This window comes from Malus sylvestris, chromosome 8, assembly GCF_916048215.2.
Source record: "Malus sylvestris chromosome 8, drMalSylv7.2, whole genome shotgun sequence".
In the NCBI taxonomy this organism is placed as follows: Eukaryota; Viridiplantae; Streptophyta; class Magnoliopsida; order Rosales; family Rosaceae; genus Malus; species Malus sylvestris.
The window spans coordinates 24,387,482-24,407,636 of NC_062267.1; the positions used below are offsets into that span (position 1 = coordinate 24,387,482).

General features: G+C 39.7%; 1 protein-coding gene across 1 annotated transcript; it reads right to left on the minus strand.

Annotated features, from left to right (window-relative positions):
- Positions 1–2,033: 2,033 nt before the first annotated feature.
- Positions 2,034–3,425, minus strand: LOC126631972 (uncharacterized). The gene has a single exon (XM_050302188.1). It carries the CDS (start codon positions 3,344–3,346, stop codon positions 2,402–2,404), a length of 945 nt encoding a protein of 314 aa, XP_050158145.1. The 5' UTR covers positions 3,347–3,425; the 3' UTR covers positions 2,034–2,401.
- Between the last annotated feature and the right edge of the window lie 16,730 nt (positions 3,426–20,155).

Genomic DNA, 20,155 nt, shown 5'->3' on the forward strand with positions numbered 1-20,155 from the left:
GCTTGACTACCACTCCGTTTACGATTTTGCGCTGCACATTTTCTTTTCCGTTTGAAAGGCTACGCTGGAAGGAGTCTTGACAGAAGGACCGAGTACGAGGAGTGTATATACGTACTTGGAATACGATGCAAAGGTGACGATATTCTCAACCAATCATGCAATGTCATGCAAGCAAGTTAAGGCACAAGGGTGGCGGTGTCTGATAGGTTTGAGATATAGCCACCTTGGCTTAGAGGTGTCTTAAATTCATATTGTAGTTGCTGGTATTTTGCACCTTCCTGCTTACCCAGTAACGTTACAAAAGGACCAACAAATCCACACCCAAAAAAGAAGAAAAAGAAAACAACAATGCAAACCGAAATTCTATCAAACCATATGTGCATACTTATGGCAATGTTCTACTTTATAAAATAACAGGAATTGATCTACGAAGACGGAAATTAATACTGATATGCACGACGCTAATGGGCAAAAAAAAAAATATAATGATAATGATGTTACTATCAACATACTGTCTCAATCAAGGAAAGGCCGATTCACATCAAATCTATCCTAACAAACTCTCCCCCAGAAGGCAAAACCACTAAAGTTTACGCATCTATATGAGTTGCAGATTACGCAATGGCTTGCAGCCATTCAGGTACCAAGAAGTAGATAACAATGCTTCAACCGTTAACCTCCTTCTGTTGTTTGGAACCGACTAGTATATGTCTTCCACATTCGGTGGGAGTATGGTGTTCAACCTTCATAGCTTACAGGTTGCCGGTTAAGCCTCTTAGATGTCCAAAATAAAGCTGAACTTAGAAAATCACTTTCACGATATTACCACACAACAGTGCTTCATTTTGTTAACTAGCATACTTCGGCAGCTGCAGCAAAGCAGTTGCTCAACTAATTCATAACAAAGGATGCAGTAGCTGCTATCACGCAGCCGCTGCAACTACAGAACTAATAATACAAAGTATGGAGTTAGAGAATATTCCTAGAAGTACACCGACAAGGAAGATGTGGACATGGAAACGGATAATCAATCAGTCGGTTATTGACTGGCTGGACTGGTTAGAATTGTAAGCCCAACTGAAAGAGGATTTAAGAAGTACTTGCAATTCAACAACTCTACGCTACGTTCTTTAGCCTCTGTTAATTTATTTGGGTAGACACATTTTTGGTCACTGCGTTGGTACAAAATCACAACTGTCATTGTTCTAGTTTTTCAGTATTTGTCAATGGGATTCTCTGTTAGCAATTAAGTCCAATTTATAAATTCCATTAATTGAAATATATATATCATTTTACCTAATGGGTTGAATACGAGAACATCTCCATCTGGATCTTCGATTCAAAGTTATGACTTTAAAGTTCTTTCCTTTCTAGTTGAATGTTTTAATTTGTTAATCTTATATTCTATTTTCAAGAGGTCGCACTTGGTGCGATGGCAAGTGCCTTCGCCCATGAGCGGTAGGTCTCGGGTTCGAGACTTGGGAGCAGCCTCTCCATAAATGGGGGTAAGGCTAGCCGACATTCACCTCTCCCAGACCCTGCGTAAAGCGGGAGCCTTGTGCACTGGGTACGACCTTTTTTTTATATTCTATTTTCAAATTCAACAGACATAAGTTCAAAGTTGAACTTAAATTGCTAACGGAGTCAATTGCAATGACAAAATTGGTAACAACAAAACGAAAATGATCAAGCGTGATTCCGGTCATAACAATGTGACCAAAATTATGTTTTAACCTATTTATCTCCCCGTTTTCCTGTCACACTCTGCATTCTTTTACCTTATTGAATACCACACAATAACTGCCCTAGCAAAAGAACAATTACAAACATTTTCGTCACCAGAAAACCATGCAACTCAAGTGTTAAAGAACAAGATGTTAGTTCTGTTCATAGAAGTGAACCGAAAACCCGGTATAAACTACAACCCCTAAGATGGTTCATCTAATCAGCTAACTTGATCACACACGTGCCCACAGAATGTACGTGTGCATGCATTCAATATCTAACCGTACACGCCAACAAGAACAAATAGATAGGTTGAAATGCATTCAATATATAACCAAACAGGCCAACAAGAACAAGAGGGCCCAGGGATAGGTTGAAAACACTTAATGAAACGACATTGGGCTAAATACAGAAAGGATTACTGATTACACAACAACTACAAAATCTACAAATGCAGTCAGTTTCATAACTTAAGAGGCGAGCATTGGAACATCTACAACCAACAATTACAATCTAAAGCAAAATCAACAACAGCAAAAGCAAAGACCGTAAAGAGTTACCTTCCGAGTTTTCGAAACTCAGCAGCTTCAAAAAAACCAACCTAAAAATTTCTCTCTGCCAGTCCTAAGGCATTCCATTACAAAGAGTATTCTTCTGCTTTGCATCACCAGCCAAATCAGTACTTCTTGGGTCGTCCTCTCTTCTTCTGAGTCGGATTAGGCCTCAATTCCGGGGTCCCATCCGAAACATCCACCACTCCCCCCGAATTCGGCACCACGGGCACCGAGGTAGGCACTGTCGTTGCAGTCACCGGAGTTTTACTCTGCGGGGTTGTAAAGACAGGTGGCATCCAGTTGGGAAAGGCGGCGGTGGCTGCGGCGGTGGACTTACCCTTCGCGCCGCTGCCGCCAACAAATCCCATTGGAAAAAACCCCCAACAGCAGTAGTATGCGTCTTGTCCCTGCACCATTGGCGGCAAATTCGGAACAACCACCGCCTCGAACCCTCGCTTACAATTCTGACACCTCAAACAGCAGCTCTCGTAAACCCTAGGGTACTCGTACAGCACGTAACAGTACGGGCACGTCGTCCAGAAAGTCGACAATCTCGACCTCGGCTGCTGCTGGCCGTCGTTTCCCACACCGGCGTCGTTTCGGCCCCGGCTGTCCCGCCGCACCGGCAATTTGTTCGAATTCGACCCGCCGAGATCGATCCGGCTGAACGGCCCCAGCTCGTTGTCGTAAATTTGCTTCTTGGCCGGATCGGACAGAACAGCCCATGCATCGGCGACGAGCTTGAACGCGTGCTCCGCATAGGCGTACTTGTTCTTGTCCGGGTGGAGGAGCAACGCCAGCCGTCGGTAAGATTTCTTGACGAGTTCGAAGTCATCGGATCGGCGATCGGACTGGAGAACAGCGTACCAGTCAGGGTGGTTGTTGACGCGTTTGTCGGCGGCTAAGAGCACATCAACGACGGCCAAGATCTGATCTGAGCCGTCCAGCAGCGGCTCGGTCTCCTGAGCTAGAATTGCGAAGTCGCGGCAGCTGCTCAGATCCCGGCTCTGTAGAAGCTTCTCGGCGATTCCGAGCAATCGCTCGGCTTCCACCCTGTTTGGATCCATGGATTCCCTGGTTTTGGAATTCAGGGAAAAGAAAATGCCAAATATCGGAATGGGAAAGTTAGAAATATAAATTTTTCTACTTTCACTGTGTTTTTTCTTTGGGTTATTTATTGAGTTAGATTGTTACAATTAGTCTCTAATTTTTTAATGTTATAAATATGTAAAAGTTAGAGAGATAACCTTTACTAGTGACAGGAATGAAGAAAGTGTAAAATATCACATTGAAGCTATAGCACAAAAGGATGACAAATAAAAGAGGGAGGAATAGATTATGTTATTGATCTTTCTTTCGTTTTGTATATCACATTGTCTTTTAACAGCAATCGGAGCGCTCTATTTATAGAGTAACTCCGTATTATTACAGTTTGAAATTTACAATACATCTTTTGAAAAATGATCTCCTTCATTTCCAAAGTCCACATCTCAACACTGCCAATGTTGAAAATCCAATCTGTGTGTTTTCAATATCATTGTGGGCATTCACTAATCCACCAGCATTTTCAACATTCCCCCTTAGATACCCACATATCAACATTAGTCACCTCGTTAAAACTTTGCTTGGAAAAATCCAGTGGGAAAAAACCATAGCGAAGGAAAAAGAGTACAACTTTACTTGGATTGTTGATATAGTGTTAATTATGCTTATGTTGTCTTATCAAAACTTTGATAGGAAAAACTCAGTGGAAAAAATCCTAATCGAAGGAAAAAGAGGACAACATGCATGTATCATGGATACTCTCCCTGACATGTATCTCCTCCTAATTCCTCATTCTCCATATTTAGCTGTTTGGTAAGTTGACGTAATCCCATACTTTGCACTAACTTTTGAAACGTGCATTTTCGTAGGGACTTGGTGAACAAGTATGCCAGATTTTCATTGGAACAGATTTGTCTGACTTCAATAACTTTAGCCTTCTGAAGCTCATGTGCGCTGAAAAACTTTGGAGATATGTGTTTAGTCTTATTGCCCTTGAATCATTCTTTCATTTGGGCAACACATGCTGCATTATCTTCATGGATGACAGTTGGATTGTCTGTCTTCGAAGGTAGATCACATGAATTCTGGATATGATGGATCATTGACCTTAACCAAGAACATTCACGACTTGTTTCATGTAAAGCAAGTATTTCTGAATGATTTGAAGATGTAGCAATTAGTGTTTGCTTTGTTGAGTGCCATGAGATTGTTGTATCTCCATTCTTGAACACATATCCAGTTTGTGAGCAGGCTTTATGTGGATCAGAAAGGAAACCAGCATCTGCATATCCAGCAAGGATTTGGTCATTTGTGGATTTCTTTAAGTAGAAGAGACCCATATCTGTTGTCCCACGAAGGTATCGCAATATATCTTTAACACCCTTCCAATGACGAATTGTTGGAGCAGAGCTATACCTTGCTAACAAATTCACTAAAAAAACTATATCTGGTCTAGTACATTGTGCTAAATACAACAAAGCACCTATTGCACTAAGATATGGTACTTTTGGACTAAGGACCAGTTCATCATCTCCTTTTGGATGGAATGGATCTTTCCTAACGTCCAAAGAACGAACAACCATTGGCGTGCTGAGTGGATAAGCCTTGTCCATACCAAATCGCTTCAGGATTTTTTCAATGTAAGCTGATTGGTGGACCAAAATTCTACTAGCACAGTGCTCGATCTGCAGGCCGAGACAAAATTTCATTTTTCCAAGGTCTTTCATTTCAAATTCGCTTTTCAGTTATTCAATAGTTTTATTGAGCTCTTTAGGGATTCCAACTATGACTCAAAACGTAAAAACAAAGTTTAAAACACTAAACTAGACTCAAAGAATGCAAAACTAAACTCTAAAACACTAAAACAAACCAAAAGACTCAAAACAGCCTAGAAACACTCAAAACTGACTTAAAAACACTTTCTGGGCAGTTTTGAGCACAAAACACAATTTGGACGAAAATAGGTTATAACTTGACTCAAGACACTTAAAAACACAAACTAAATTGATTTCTAGCTAATCTAACACTTTAAAATAAATGGGGAATTGGTTTTGACGAAAATTGAAAACAAACAGAAACTTTGTAAACTAAACAGATTTTAAAACGAATTTGGTTAAAGTGAATGGATGGAAAGCTAGCTAAGGGGTTCATCTCCACACATGTCACACTTGCATACAAAACGATTTCCAATTGCTTCTCAATAAACCATGAATTCCCAACGCCCCAGATTAACCGTGAATTGCACTAATTAACTCTCAGATTTTCCTAAAGTTATCGAATTGGATGAATTGCATACGACAACCCAAAGCATTGCATTCCTCACAAGTTCCTTGCATGAATTGCATAACAAAGATACAAGCAAAGATCATTAAGTTCTATGAAAACCATAAGCATTGGCGAGACATTTGTTACTATGAATTGCATGAAACTTATGCCAAGAATTTACTTAACATGATTGTGATCAACAACCATTACTACTTTTGAATATAAGTTCATAACGATTAGGTGAAATTCCCTTATATCCTAGCATCAAACTTATGCATGAAAATTAAGCGTGCACTCTCAACCAACACACACAAATCAGTTTTAATTCATATAGACAAGTAAATTGAATTCACAACTTATGAAACGCAATTAGAAGTAATCAAATCATATAGCAAGCATAAACATGGTTTCGAATCCTCCCCTAGCCAAAGGGGGTTTAGTTCCTCATACACACAAAGCAAAGATAAATAAGTTTAGACATTGAAATCCAATGAAAGAAAACACCTAGACACTCCAACTTTGGCAGTAGGTGCATCCACGACTCCTTCTTCCTCCTTGCTGCGGCACAAAGATTTTGGATAGGTTTTGGGTGGTATTTGTATGGGGGAATGGATATGGAATGATATGAGAATGGTTAGGATGGGTGATGAGTGCAACAAAGGGTTGTTTTTGGCAGAAATTAGGGAGAATGGTGATGGAAGGCTGCAGCAGAGAGGTGGGGATGATTTCTGGTGTGATTTATGTATTATGATGGGTGGTCATTCAGCCAAGGGGTGAATGAGAGTATATATAGGCACTTAAAACCCTAGGGTAATCAGATATGGACTTGGATAACCCAAATCCATAAGGAAAAAGGCTTAGAAATCAGAATTCACAAGGAAAAAGGCCTAGGGGGTGCGGCAGATAAGGATAGGGTAGGAGAAGGCTTCTAGAAAGCCTTGCAAGGCAAGAAAATAGGTTTTAGAAAGGGGGAAGTGCGGCAAGGGTTAGGGGGAAAAAAAGATAGGGCTTCTAGAAACCCAAAACTAAGAGGAAATAGACCCTAACCCACGGCAAGGATAAGGAATTGCTCTCCAACCTTTCTTTGTGTCTTCCAACGCTTAAGAACCTTCTAATGTCGCTGAAACTTAAGGCCATTTAGGTTTAGGAAATATCAACCCAAAATAGCAACTTTTAGGCTTAACTTTCCTACTTCAAGTAGGAAACCTTGTTTGAGTAGGAATCTTCATTCTTCTAGGAATCCATCTTCAACTAGGAATCCATCGTTGATTAGGAATCCTTCTTCAATTAGGACTCCCTCGTTGATTAGGAATCCTTCTTGGACTAGGAATCCTCAAATATTCAAATCTTCAATTTCGTCCAAACCTTTTGTTCCAAGCATGTGCTATTCAATCCAAGCTCACTTTTGCTCCAAAAAGCTCCAATTTGCATCTTTTTGTATAATATGCCCTTAAAACCTGAAAACACATGAAAATAGCTTAAAAGACTATTTTAACTAAGAAAAATAATGAAAATGCATAAGAACTAGCTAACTAAGGCGCATAAATATGCTCCTATCAAAAATCCAGGCGTCAAGGCACTCCCGCATCAGTATCTTCGAGTCTTCTCGGTCTAGGACCCATTCATTTGTTCGTACATTTTGTAATTATCCTTTCTTTGTATTCTGGATTAATTGTATGCTCTGAACATGTTCCACAATTGCATATTCATTATATTTAAATTTACAAGTTTTATTTATGTTCATTCTTCATAGTTCTCAAGCATGTTAATATGGCTTCGTCAGCTTTAGGTGTCGGCCAGCACGTGCCTACTCTAGTGTTTGGAGGATATTGGGGTCGGGTGTGTTAATTTGGTATCAAAGCATACTTAAGATCTTCTGTTACTGTAGTAGTGTGTCAGCCTTGACATCATTTGGATGTCACGACTTCCGAATTAGGTGTCATTTGGCGCAGTTGTGCAAACCTTTTTTGTCTAAATTGTCACATTTTGTTTGAAGTACAAAGATTTGTGTTGGCATTGTGCCTCATCGTTGACAAAATGGATTGCTAGACGACCTTTATCAACGAACTGATACTCTGCGACATGTGTTCCTTAGGAATGGCGGGCAGAGTTGGATTTACATTAAAGTGACGTGAAATAGAAAAATCCTAAAATGCGGCAAAAGGGAAGAAATCCCCTTAAAATCGGCAAGGGGCCCAAATTGCTCCCAAAACCGAAAAGAAAGCTAAAGCATCTTCACAAAACAAGCAAGAATTGAAGATTGCTTGCAAAATAGGCAAGAAAGCTTTATAGATTTCGGCCAAGCAAGGGAAAGTGGTTGAAATTAAGACACAAAACATGCCTAATTCTCCCTTGGATGAATCAAGACACAAATCAAAGCCAAATCCATCCAAAGGCAAGCTTTGAGAAGTCTATAAATACAAGGTCCTCAGACAAGCATAAGGGTGGACAATTTCTACATGAAGGGCCAAAATTCTCACAAAAGGAGAACCTCTGCCAAATCTTTGAAGACTAATACGCTGCCAAAGCTTTCTTCGAAGAACTTACAACCAAAGCCAAAGCTTTCTTTTGACCAAAGCCGAAGCATTCCCTTGAAAAATCAACAAGCACTTGTGCCAATTCCTTCAAAACTTTGTTGCAAGCTTAAAACTTGTAACGACATTCGATTCAAGATCAAGTCACCAAGACCCTTGAATGAACAAAATCCCACATCAACATCACATTTGCCGCAGGTCATACGCAAACCTAGAGGTGAAGATTATCGACGCATTGTTTCAAGCTCAAAACTTGAAGCAATCGTTCAATTGTTTGCCCGAGATCAATTCATCACAACCCTTGGATCAACAACCTACGCATCTATATCAAATTTGAAGACTAAATTATAGAAAAAATGTAAACAGAGATTGTAACCCTACAAATTCATTAATACAAATCTATTTTGTACACGTGTTCTCGTCTCATTTGTTACATAATTTTTGTGTTTACAGTGCCCAACATATTTCAGCCTTAAGGACCACATGTTGGCACTCGAGTTTTCCCTCGAACGTTAGTCTTTGATAGGCTGAATCGTTCAAAACCTAGAATTTAGGCACTTGATCGCATTGGTGGTCAAGATCGAACTTCCGTCTTCAAGCGGCTTAACATGCCAACACCCTAAAGCTCTGTGTTTGAAAGGTTGTCAAAACCTAAGAAACAAAGCAACACAACTAACTCTCCTCCATGATGGTCGGCCTTGGAAATACTTAAAGAAACCAAGCAGTCTTCTAGAAAGAGGAAGACAAAAAGACGATGTTTAAAGCTCAATTTCTTCAAGGATAGAGCAACAAGCAACCTTGGAAGTCAACACAAAAGGACAACTAAAGGTAAAGAGGCGCACCATCATCCACATTGGCTAATCTTCACACCAACAAGCCCAAGGGGACGACATTGAAAAGAAGGTCTAAGACGTCTTCCACAATCCAAGAAGACAAAGAGGATGAAACCCCTGAGGAAGACATCACTGCTGCACCACCACAACTCGATGATGAGGGGCAAGCCACGATTGATTATCTCAAGGAGCTCAACTTAGGCACAAACGATGAGCCAAAGCCTATCTTCATAAGTGCACTGCTAAGTGCGAATGAGAACAAGGAGTACTAGCAACTGCTATTATAGTACAAAAACATCTTTGCTTGGGCCTACAAGGAAATGCCCGGCCTTCACCCTACCATCACAGTGCATCGTCTTGCAGTCAAGCCTGGAACGCGACTGATAAAGCAAACTCAAAGACGCTATCAATCCAAACTCATACCACAAATTAAGGCCAAGATTAACAAGCTAATTGAAGCAGACTTCATTCGAGATGTGCAATACCCTAAGTGGATCTCCAGCATCGTCATTGTCCTTAAGAAATATGGACAAATACGTGTTTGCGTAGACTTCCGAGAACTTAACGATGCTTGCCCGAATGATGACTTTCCCTTGCCAATCATCGAAATCACGGTGGACGTAACCACTGGCTACGAGGAGCTATCATTCATGGACTGCTCCTCTGGGTACAATCAAGTCCGCATGGTTCCCGAGACAAGGAACTAACAGCTTTCCACATTCCAAAAGTTATCTACTGTTAAAAGGTAATGCTCTTTCGCTTGAAGAATGTTGGGGCTACATATCAACATGCAATGCAAAAGATCTTTAACGACATGCTACACAAAAATGTAGAATGTTACATAGACGACATAGTTGTCAAGACCAAGAAAAGATTTGATCACTTAAGGATTTACGTATGGTGTTCGACAAACTACAGCACTACAACATCAAGATGAACTTGTTGAAGTGTGCATTTGGCGTCACCTCTGGGAAGTTCCTGAAGGAAAAATTTTGTCCTAGCTAAGAACAAGTATGAACATTTGAATACATATGCAAGCTATAAACACTTTAAAGTAGGCATGCATCCAAAAACAATTCATAAAACCCATGACTTTCAAAGCCTAGTATATGGTGAACCAAAAGACTCTTTAACAACATTAAAGAGAAGTAAAGATTTAGATTTTCTTTACCCTTGAAGATCATCCTTGTTTACACAAGGGATTCACCCAAGTGGAGGGCCTTCAAGTCACCTCCAAGCTCCTTGAATCTTGCTTGTGATTTTCCCCTTTTAGTGCTCCTTTGCTCCTTGATGATGTGAGGAAAGGATCTCCAAAAACACCAAAAGTTTGGTGTCTCTAAGTCTCCACACCAAGGGTGAGGTGTGAAGATGAAATGGATGACTTAGAGAAGAAAAGATTGCTAGCTAAATCTTCCCTAAGTGGCCGGCCTCTTTGTAGAGAGGAAGAGAGAAAATGTTTCACCTCTTTGCCTCAAAGAAAAACCCTAATGAAAATAATGCTATAAAGTTGCTTTTATACTTCATTACATTTGGTGAGTGGCAAACTTGCAATTAAGCAAAGTCTCACACTCACCCCTTATGGCCGGCCCCTTGTAAGTGATTGGGCTTATTGCCCATTTTGTTTTAGTTGTCATACAACTTAAACATAATGGGCCTTGTGGACCAAAACGCTTTTGGGCCCCGAAACCCAAAACCAACTTAAAAGCCCAATACGAACCTTTCGTAAAATTAATTAACTAATTAATTAATCTTGACCATTCTTCAATTAAACCATTTAATTGCATATCCATTTCATTTAATTTCTTCACTATCACCCTTACTCGGTGTACGATCCATTAGGTTCCATTTAGCGAGGTAGTAGGCGATTGTTACTCTTAACGATCGATTGTGAATTGAAACCACATTTCAATTCTCCCTTTATTGACTAGTGTTGCCTAATCATTAGGGCTTCCACAAACCATGAGTGACACCTAGCAGTATATCATGGTTACCCAAGCTAAGTAGAATTGGTTGGAGAACCTATCCAGTTACAACTACAATGCAATACGGTCCTTCTCTAATACAATACTCTTAATCACATTGTTTGAATGATAGTTTGTTTCATGTCTACTATCCAATGTGATACTTTTCTACATGATTCCCTTGAATATGATTTGGAACAAACTTCCTAAGTCATATTCATTTGCTTTGGCCAAAGACTTTAGAATCATATCTTAGAGTATTCTCCTTCCACCATGGAAGGTTAGAGATCCCTTGTTGTGCATTCATATGCCTACATGACTAGATAGCTTGACCCCAACAATGTCGTGGACACTCCGATGGAATGTCGTTGACATGATCAAAGATCAAGGACGTAACCATTAGACATCTATGATGCCTCAGGTCAAATGACTACTTTGCATATTGCAACTTTAGAGTTCATACATGACATGTATGTTCGAACTCTCTTTTGATCGTTGTTCAGTATACTCGATTACTCTTTCGAGCACCTATGTGTTTGTCTTAGTGTACAACACTAAATGACTTGAGACTAGTCATACTCACGCTTGAGTCAACATAACACATACTAACCTTAGCGGATTGTCAATGCCCAATTAGCAATCCTATGGCTAGGAACGTTTTAGGAATGAACATAAGAGAATGGTCTCGATAATCTAACTCATTTAGATCACTTGTCTCTTAGATCAAATACATCCCTAGGATACCCTTATTGCTTAAACACATGATACAATAAATAGTGATTAACAATAAGCTTTGCCCTTCATTAAACATATAAAAGTTTAATACATTAAATATTCCAAAAAGCTATTACATCAAATGAGTGGCTTTGTGGGCATACTTCTAACAGTTCCTTGGCTTCAGTGTCAAGAACTGTGGCATTGAAATAAACCAATCGAACATTAAAGCTATTCAAAGCACGCCCGAGCCAAGGAATCTACACGAGCTGAAAAGTCTACAAGGTCGGCTAGCCTTTATTATGCGTTTCATCTCTAACCTTGCTGAACACTATCTCCCACTTGGCTTAGGAGCACCCGTGCCTGGAAAGCTGCTCATCCTATACATTTCCACATAAAAGGGTTCCATTGGAGCACTCTTGGCACAAGAAAATGAAAACCAAAAGGAAATAGCACTCTATACCCAAGTAGAACTCTCACTGGTGCCGAGCTCAACTACTCACCTATCGAGAAGATGTGCCTTGCCCTAGTCTTCGCCGTCCAAAAGCTAAGACATTACATGCATGCTTACACCATCCACTTGGTTGCTAAAGCTGACCTAGTCAAGTATGTTATGTCCAAACCAGTTCTGACAGGGCGACTAGCTAAAAGGCGTTGTTTCTCAATCAATATGAGATCATCTATGTCTCAGTTAAAGCCATCAAGGGACAAGCCCTAGCAGATTTCCTCAAATCCTAGCCGATTGGAAAATCTCAGACGACTTGCCTGATGAGGAGGTGTTCTACATCGACATCTTCCGGACATGGACAATGTTCTTCGACGGGTCTACACGAATGGACGGAGCAGGAGCAGGAGTAGTATTCATGTCGCCATAAAGACAAGTACTACCTTATTCCTTCCAACTAAGCAAGCTATGCTCCAACAATGTCGCTGGGTACCAAGCACTGATCATTCGATTCCAAATGCCAATAGACATGGAAATCACAATGCTAGAAGTGTATATGCACTCCAAGCTCATAATCAATCAACTCTTGACTGAATAACTGAATATGAAGTGAGGAAAGATGATCACGTCCCATACTTTAGGCTAGCAACTCAATTGCTACAAAAGTTCGAGGCCGTGACGCTAGAACATATGCCAAGAAAAGAAAATCAAATGGCGGACGCTTTCGCTAACCTTGCCTCAAGTATGGAGCTAGGAGAAGACAAAGCTGGAAATGTGCTAGTTTGCTATAGATAGGTGATCCCGCTCGTCACTAAAATGCTACTGGATGATACAAACGTCATCTCAGTACTTCCAGTCGACACTAAAGAGTAGAGACAGCCACTGATCGACTAATTGGATCATGAAAAGCTTCCAGACGATCCTAGACACAGCTCTAAAATACATCAAAAAGCATCTCGCTTCCTCTACTACAAACGAACACTCTACCGACGTTTTTTTAAAGGAGTATTTCTGAGATGCCTAGGTGAGGAAAAAGCCAATCAAGCTATGGAAGAAGCACATTCAGGCGTATGTGACGTGCATCAGTCTAGACCAAAGCTACATTTCAAGCTCAAAAAAATGGGTTACTACTAGTCAAGCATGGTGAAGGATTGCCTGGAGTACGCTAAAAGGTGCCAAGCCTGCCAATTCCATGCCAACTTCATACATCAACTGCCTGAACCATTACATCCTATAGTTGTTTCATGGCCGTTTGATGCATGTGGATTAGACGTCGTATGACCAATCACTCCAAAGTCATCTGCAGGATAAGCCTACATCCTAGCCGCAATGGATTACTTTTCTAAGTGGGCTGAAGCCGTACCCTTAAGGGAAGTCAAGAAGGAAACTGTTGTCCATTTCATCAAAGAGCATATCATCCATCGATATGGTGTGCCTCGCTACATCATCACTGACAACGAAAAACAGTTCTCCAACTGACTCATGGATGAGCTCTGTGAGAAATACAAATTCAAGCACCACAAGTCTTCCATGTACCATGCTTCGGCCAACAGTCTTGCGAAAACATTCAACAAAATGCTATGCAACCTCCAGATGAAGGTGATCGGCCAAACAAAAAAAGACTAGCACGAAAGAATAAGCGCAGCACTTTAGGCATATATGATGACACATAAGACTCATACCCAAACTATGCCTTATTCTCTCGTATATGGCATAGAAGTTGTTCTGCTGCTTTAAGGTCAAATCCCTTCACTAATGATTGTTGTATAAGAAGGCTTGATTGAAGAGGAAAATGCAAAGTTATGACTTTAAGAGTTGGAAGCACTCGACAAAAGAAGGTTAAAAGCTCAACAACACTTGGAATGCTACCATGCATAGCTATCCAAGGCATTCAACAAGAAGGTCCACCCAAGGTCTTTCCAAACTGGAGATCTTGTCTTGGCATTACGAAGGCCCATCATCACAACTCACAAGACAAAAAGCAAGTACACATCAAAGTGGGATGGACCTTACGTAATACAAGAAGTCTACACCAACAACGCCTACTTAATCATGGCAGAAGACGGCTTAAAAATTAGCCCCATCAATGGCAGATTCTTGAAGTGTTACTACCTATAAACCAAACACCCAACGCTCATCGCCTGCATGGGCCTAAACTGCACACAGCACAATGCTCATTGTCCACACGAGCTTAAAAGGCAACATTTGACACTCATTGTTCGCACGAGTTTAAAAGACGACACTCAACATTCCTTGTTCGCACGAGTTTAAAAGGCGACACTCAATGCTATTTGCCTGCATAAGCCTAAGATGAACATGGCAACAATGCTCCTTGTTCGCACGAGCTTAAAAAGTGACACCTAATGCTTCTTGTTCGTACAGGCTTAAAAGGTGACACCCACCACTTCTGGCCCGCAAGAGCATAAACTGTGTACGGCAAAACAGAAAAAAAAATCAAAATCATTATAAAAAAAAACACCATCAAAACCATTAAAAGCAATCCATCATTCCTTTGAACTACGTCATGAATTGATCCCTCCTCAACCGAGGGTACGTAGGCAACTTGAAACTTCAAAACTTCAAGTACAGTCACATCATCAACAAAAACACAAATACTTTGAAGAATAAAGAGCAAATTCAAGAATGTGAATACTTTATTTCTTTAAAGGAAGAATTCGGCTACAAAGCCGTATTACAAAATGAGCAAAAAAACAAAGAATGCTTAAAGTACAAAAAACGGAAGACACTACATGAAACCTATGTCCCTAAAACTACGACGATAGTCTTCAAGCAAGCCTTCCAAAGTCTTCAAAGTCTCCACATCAGTGGGGGACAAGGTGGGCACTTCCATGGCCGTGCCTTTCTCTTGCTTTAGGCGTGAAATCCCCTCTTGATGTTGAGAAAGTATAGCTTCCTGCTCCGAGAGAACACCTTGAAGTCGTAATGCTTCGATTTCCAACTGTTCTTGCTCACCCGCCAATGCTTCTAGATGTGCCTTGTCGGAAGCTAAAGAAGTTATTGTGACTTGATAACCTTCCAAAGCAGCTTGCTGAGAAGACCGAACTTGGGCAATTGATAAGTTTATTGTCGCAAGTTGTTGAGCTCTAACCTCTAGACTCAACTTCTTCGAGGAAATAGAATGCAAGGAAGAATACTCAGTTGAGGTGGCCATAAGTTCGGCAATTTTGACTCTCAAGAGTGAGGAATTAACGTTAAAGTCATTAATCGCAGAAACAAGCTTCGACAAGTCCTCATTAAGCAACACAAGGTCCTTCACTGGGCACTTTGAAATCCCCTTCTCAATGTGGCTCTTGATATCCATGGCCGAGCGAAGGTCGATACGATGGACAAGTTGCTCGGTGCTACTAAGGTTTGGCCATCTAAGAGAGATCTTGGAGCTAGTTGGCGAAGGTGTTGGATGCATGACAGGCTCTTGCATACCTTCACCTACACATGGCAAACTTGGGTGATGAGCACATATTTTACTACTTATTTTACTCCGAAAGCTACATTTTCTTGTGTCATGTTTGTTCAAAATGAATGAAATTACATGGTTTTGAGAAAATTATGAATTCAATCCTTTTAAGTTCAATTCAAGTAAAGTAGTTGGAATGTGGTTTTGTTCAGTTAAGTGGATTGAGTGGAAGTGTGTTTGTCATTTTTTTTGTAAGTTGAAATTGGTCTGAAATGATATTCACAAGTTGGGAAATTTTTAATTACATTTTTGGCTCATCCGAATCTTACTTTCCTTCAGAAATTAGAGCAGCTTATTTGGTTGAATTTTTGTGTAGGAATCATATTGTTTTACAAGTCCAAAAAAGAGGTTTGACAAGTCAACAAAATGGGAAGACATGGCACGTGATTTATTCAATTGCACAAAGGAAGGCCTTATCCTTCCATTTACACCGATAGAGGAGAGAAAGGTCTAATCCAAATTTTCTGGAGCAAACCGCCACATACAATTGCAGCAAAGCAAGGGGCTTTAATCGATAAAATTCAACAAGAGATGGAAACTGGTGTGAGAATTACTTGACACACAAATTAAACCCTCTTTGTGACAATTGTAGTAAAGATGTAAGTAGGGTATCATTCTAGGCCGGGGATTAGGAGGGATTGCTAATCTATTCTAAATTAATTTAAAAATATTAAACAAGACTCAAGGACACAAAACTAGGCTAAAAACTCTAATAACTCGAAACACACTTAGAATGACTCAAAATAATGAAAACAATCAAATTTAGACACTAGGAACTGAAATGGACGGAAATTGAATTAAAAGACTAACAACAATGAAACTAACGAAATAATATAATTTAATAATGGGGGGGTTTGGTTTTGACGAAAAGTAAATTAAACTTAAATAAATTACAGAATTGACAAGAGCATGAAATTAAGGTGAAAGGATAGGTGACAGACTAGCTAGAGGGTTCTTCTCCACACATGTTATACTTGCATACAAAATGATTTCCAGTTGCTTTTCGATAAGCTATGAATACTCAACGCCCCAAATTAACCGTGAATTGCACTAATTAACCCTCAGTTTTTCCACAAGTTATTGGGTTGGATGATTGCATACTACAACCCAAAACATTCCCTACAAGTTCCCTACATGAGTTGCATAATAGAGATACAAGCAAGAATCATTAAGTTCTATGAAAAACATAAGCATTGACGAGACACTCGTTACTATGATTTGCATGAAACTTATGCCAAGAATTTACTTAACGTGATTGTGACTAGCAACCTTCACTACTTATGAATATAAGTTCATAACGATTAGGTGAAACTCCCTTATATTCTAGCGTCAAATTCATGCATGAAAATTAAGCGTGCACTCTCAACCAACATACACAAATAAGTTTTTATACGAACGGATAAGTAAATTGAATTCACAACTTATGAATCACAACTAGATGTAATCAATTCATATTACAAATATAATCATGGTTTTGAATTAACCTCTAGCCAAAATAAATTTAGTTACACATTATTAAAACAGAAATAAAATATAAGTTCGGAAAGATTTAACCGAAAGAGAAGACAGCTTGCTGCTTCTGTTTTTCTCCTCCCCGAGGCTCACGCTGCTCGCCAGTCTGAGTCCGCAAGGCAGCTCTCCTCCTCGGTTTCTCCTCTGCACCTCCTGTCTGCTAGCTTCTCTCCGTGTTCTGCCAGTCACGCTGCCAAAGGCAGCTTGTGACCTCCCCGTCAGTCCCTCTAGCTGCCCGTTAGTCCCTCTAGCTGCCCGTTCTCTCCCCTCTTCACGCTGCCCAAGCAGCTCCTTCAATCTGTCCCGTACTCCCCCCTTTTATTTCCTCGCAGTCTTCTTATTCCCTTTTTCTCGCTGACCCCCTCTCCAGCTCACGTTTTCTCCTTCCGTGTCACTCCTCTGGGCTGCCAAGACAGCCCACTGCTGTCCTCTCACATGCTCCCTGGCGCACTGCTTTCCTTTCACATGCTCCTCTCTCCCGTGTCACTTTCTCTAGCTGCCAAAAGCAGCTCTTTTTTTTCTTTATAATTTTTCAAGCTGCTAAGGCAGCTTCCTGCCTTTTTATTTTATGCCGCTGCCCATGTTTGGATTCCTTCATTTCCAGCTGCAAAGCAGCTTCCTTTTCTCTATATTCTCCTCCCGATGTTCTTTAAGACTTTCAGTATATAATCCCACTGACTGCAAACTCTTAATAAAGAGATCCTGCATGCAAATTTCACACAAACATGTCGAAAATGAGTTTTTCATTAAATTACTTTTCAGTTTATGTTTTTGGCTAGATAGGAAAGACGTTAATTACTCTATGTACTTATTTTCAACTTATTTTAATGGAATACAATTTTGACGAAGTTATTACATAAAATTTCACTTATTCTATTTTTATTTTCTTTGCATAACAAATCCTATAAACACAAAAATAACGTAAATAGCTCAAAAATATAAGGAACTAACAAAGAAAAGACGAGTGAATTCGAAGTAAAAATATATATAAATATGATCCGATCAGAAACCCAAATTTCCATTTCCGATTTCAATTTGTGGGTTCTTAGCAGGAGCATGGGTTCTGGTTATTGGTCCATTACTTATTGGTGTCAATTGACTTGGGGATTCAACCACTTTCAGATTTATTGGAAGTCAATTGATTTGGGAGATTAAAATTTCAATTACTAAGCAACTAGAGAGTCGAAGAAACTGATTGGGAGGCTAGGACTGCAGTTACAAGGCAATAAATAGGCATTAAGGTCTCGACGGTTACGAAAAAGAAAACGGCTAATTGGAGGAATCAAAGAGGTAGCCTGGTGATGATTGAAAAAAGAAAGAAAGAGAAGACTAGGCAGCGGCAAAGACAAAGAGAAGTAAGCAGTGGCAGAGCATGGGGATTTCAGGCTTTTCTAAACTTAGTTTTTCTTTTAATTTTATTATGAATTCAATGATATTTCCAGTAATGTTTCGGAACTAATTTTCCTTAGCTAGGGCTACGATGTAGCCATGACTATGAATGCTTAATTTCTAAAGTGAATTATTTCAAGTTTTCAATTTCATTAAGTATCGTTTGTTGTGTTTATATGCTTGGTTTTAGTCTTGGTGATTAGCTACCATTTTGACTTTTACTTGGTAAATTTGATGCAAGTTGTGCAGATGCCATGTTTTCAACTTGAGTGATAGCTTCTTGCAAATAGATACCATGAATTACCTAGTAGTAGATGCCATACTCTAGGATTTGTGTAGTCTTAATATAAATTTCCACTGATCGTAATGAGTTTCATGATGTTAAACTATTCCAGATGCCATGGATGGTTGCAAATTAGGATATACGTAATAGTCTAGATGCCATAGATATTACATGTGTTAGGAAAATTTGACTATCAATGAGATTGAGTATTTGTTAATAATTCGTTGCAGGAAATAAGTAGGATTGGTTATGGTGAGTCGAACGCTCTAGTGTTTTACTCGATTGAATTATAACTTGTTTTCTTGGCTGTCATTTTTTTGCATTGTGATCAAACTTTCTTGTTTTTATTTGTTTTTACTATTAGTTTCAATTCTCAAAACCATCTTTCATCAATCTTTGCTAGTTTCACTTCGTTGCAATTGGATTTAAGTTAGTTGATAAGAATTAAATCATTTTCTAAGGGACGATATTAAGTGCTTGCTTTCTATACTATCAAACGATTCATACGCTTGCGAGCATAAAATTTGGAACTAAGTTGGACTAATTTCGGTTAGTTTAAATTTCGCAGCAAGTTTTTGGCACCGCAGCCCGGGATTGAAATTTAATTCTATCTCTTTCTTATTTCAATTGCTACGTGTATTTGTTTTATTTTAATTTTTGTTTTCTTTCGTTTTCAGGTGTTTTTGTGAAGTTCATGCACGATCGTCGTTCTCGAAGTCTTGAGCTTGTGCCATATAATCCCGAATGAAAATCGTGCTCTTATAGATTATTCGACTCCTACTATTGGAGCTACATCGTCTTGTATTGTGCGTCCAGAAATTACGGCTAATTAGTTTGAGTTGAAGCCGTCATTCATCCAGATGTTGCCATCATTTTATGGTCTTTCTACTGAAGATCCAAATTTACATATTAGTGACTTTGTCGAGATATGTGAAACTTTGAAGATCCATGGGGCAACTAACGATGCTATCAAATTGCGGCTGTTTCCGTTTTCACTCAAGGACAAGGGAAAGTCTTGGTTTAACTATTTGCCAACTAATTCTATAACAACTTGGGATGAGTTGGCAAATCAATTCCTTCAAAGATTCTTTCCTCCTTCGAAGACTTCTAAGTTACAGAATGAAATCATGACTTTTGCCCAATTTGATTATGAAGCTTTTTATGATAGTTAGGAGAGGTTCCGAGATTTATTGATGAAGTGTCCTTATCATGGCTTACCGGAATGGTTGCAGCTGCAATCATTTTATCAAAGACTGACTCCCGAAAACAAGAGAATGATTGATGCTGCTAGTGGAGGAGCTCAAATGACAAAGACAGTTGTCAAGGCATCAGCACTTTTCAAGACATTAGCTACTCATTCTCAACAGTGAGGAGTGGAAAGAGGACCACCCAAACGTGCTGGAGTGCACGAGATTGATGCC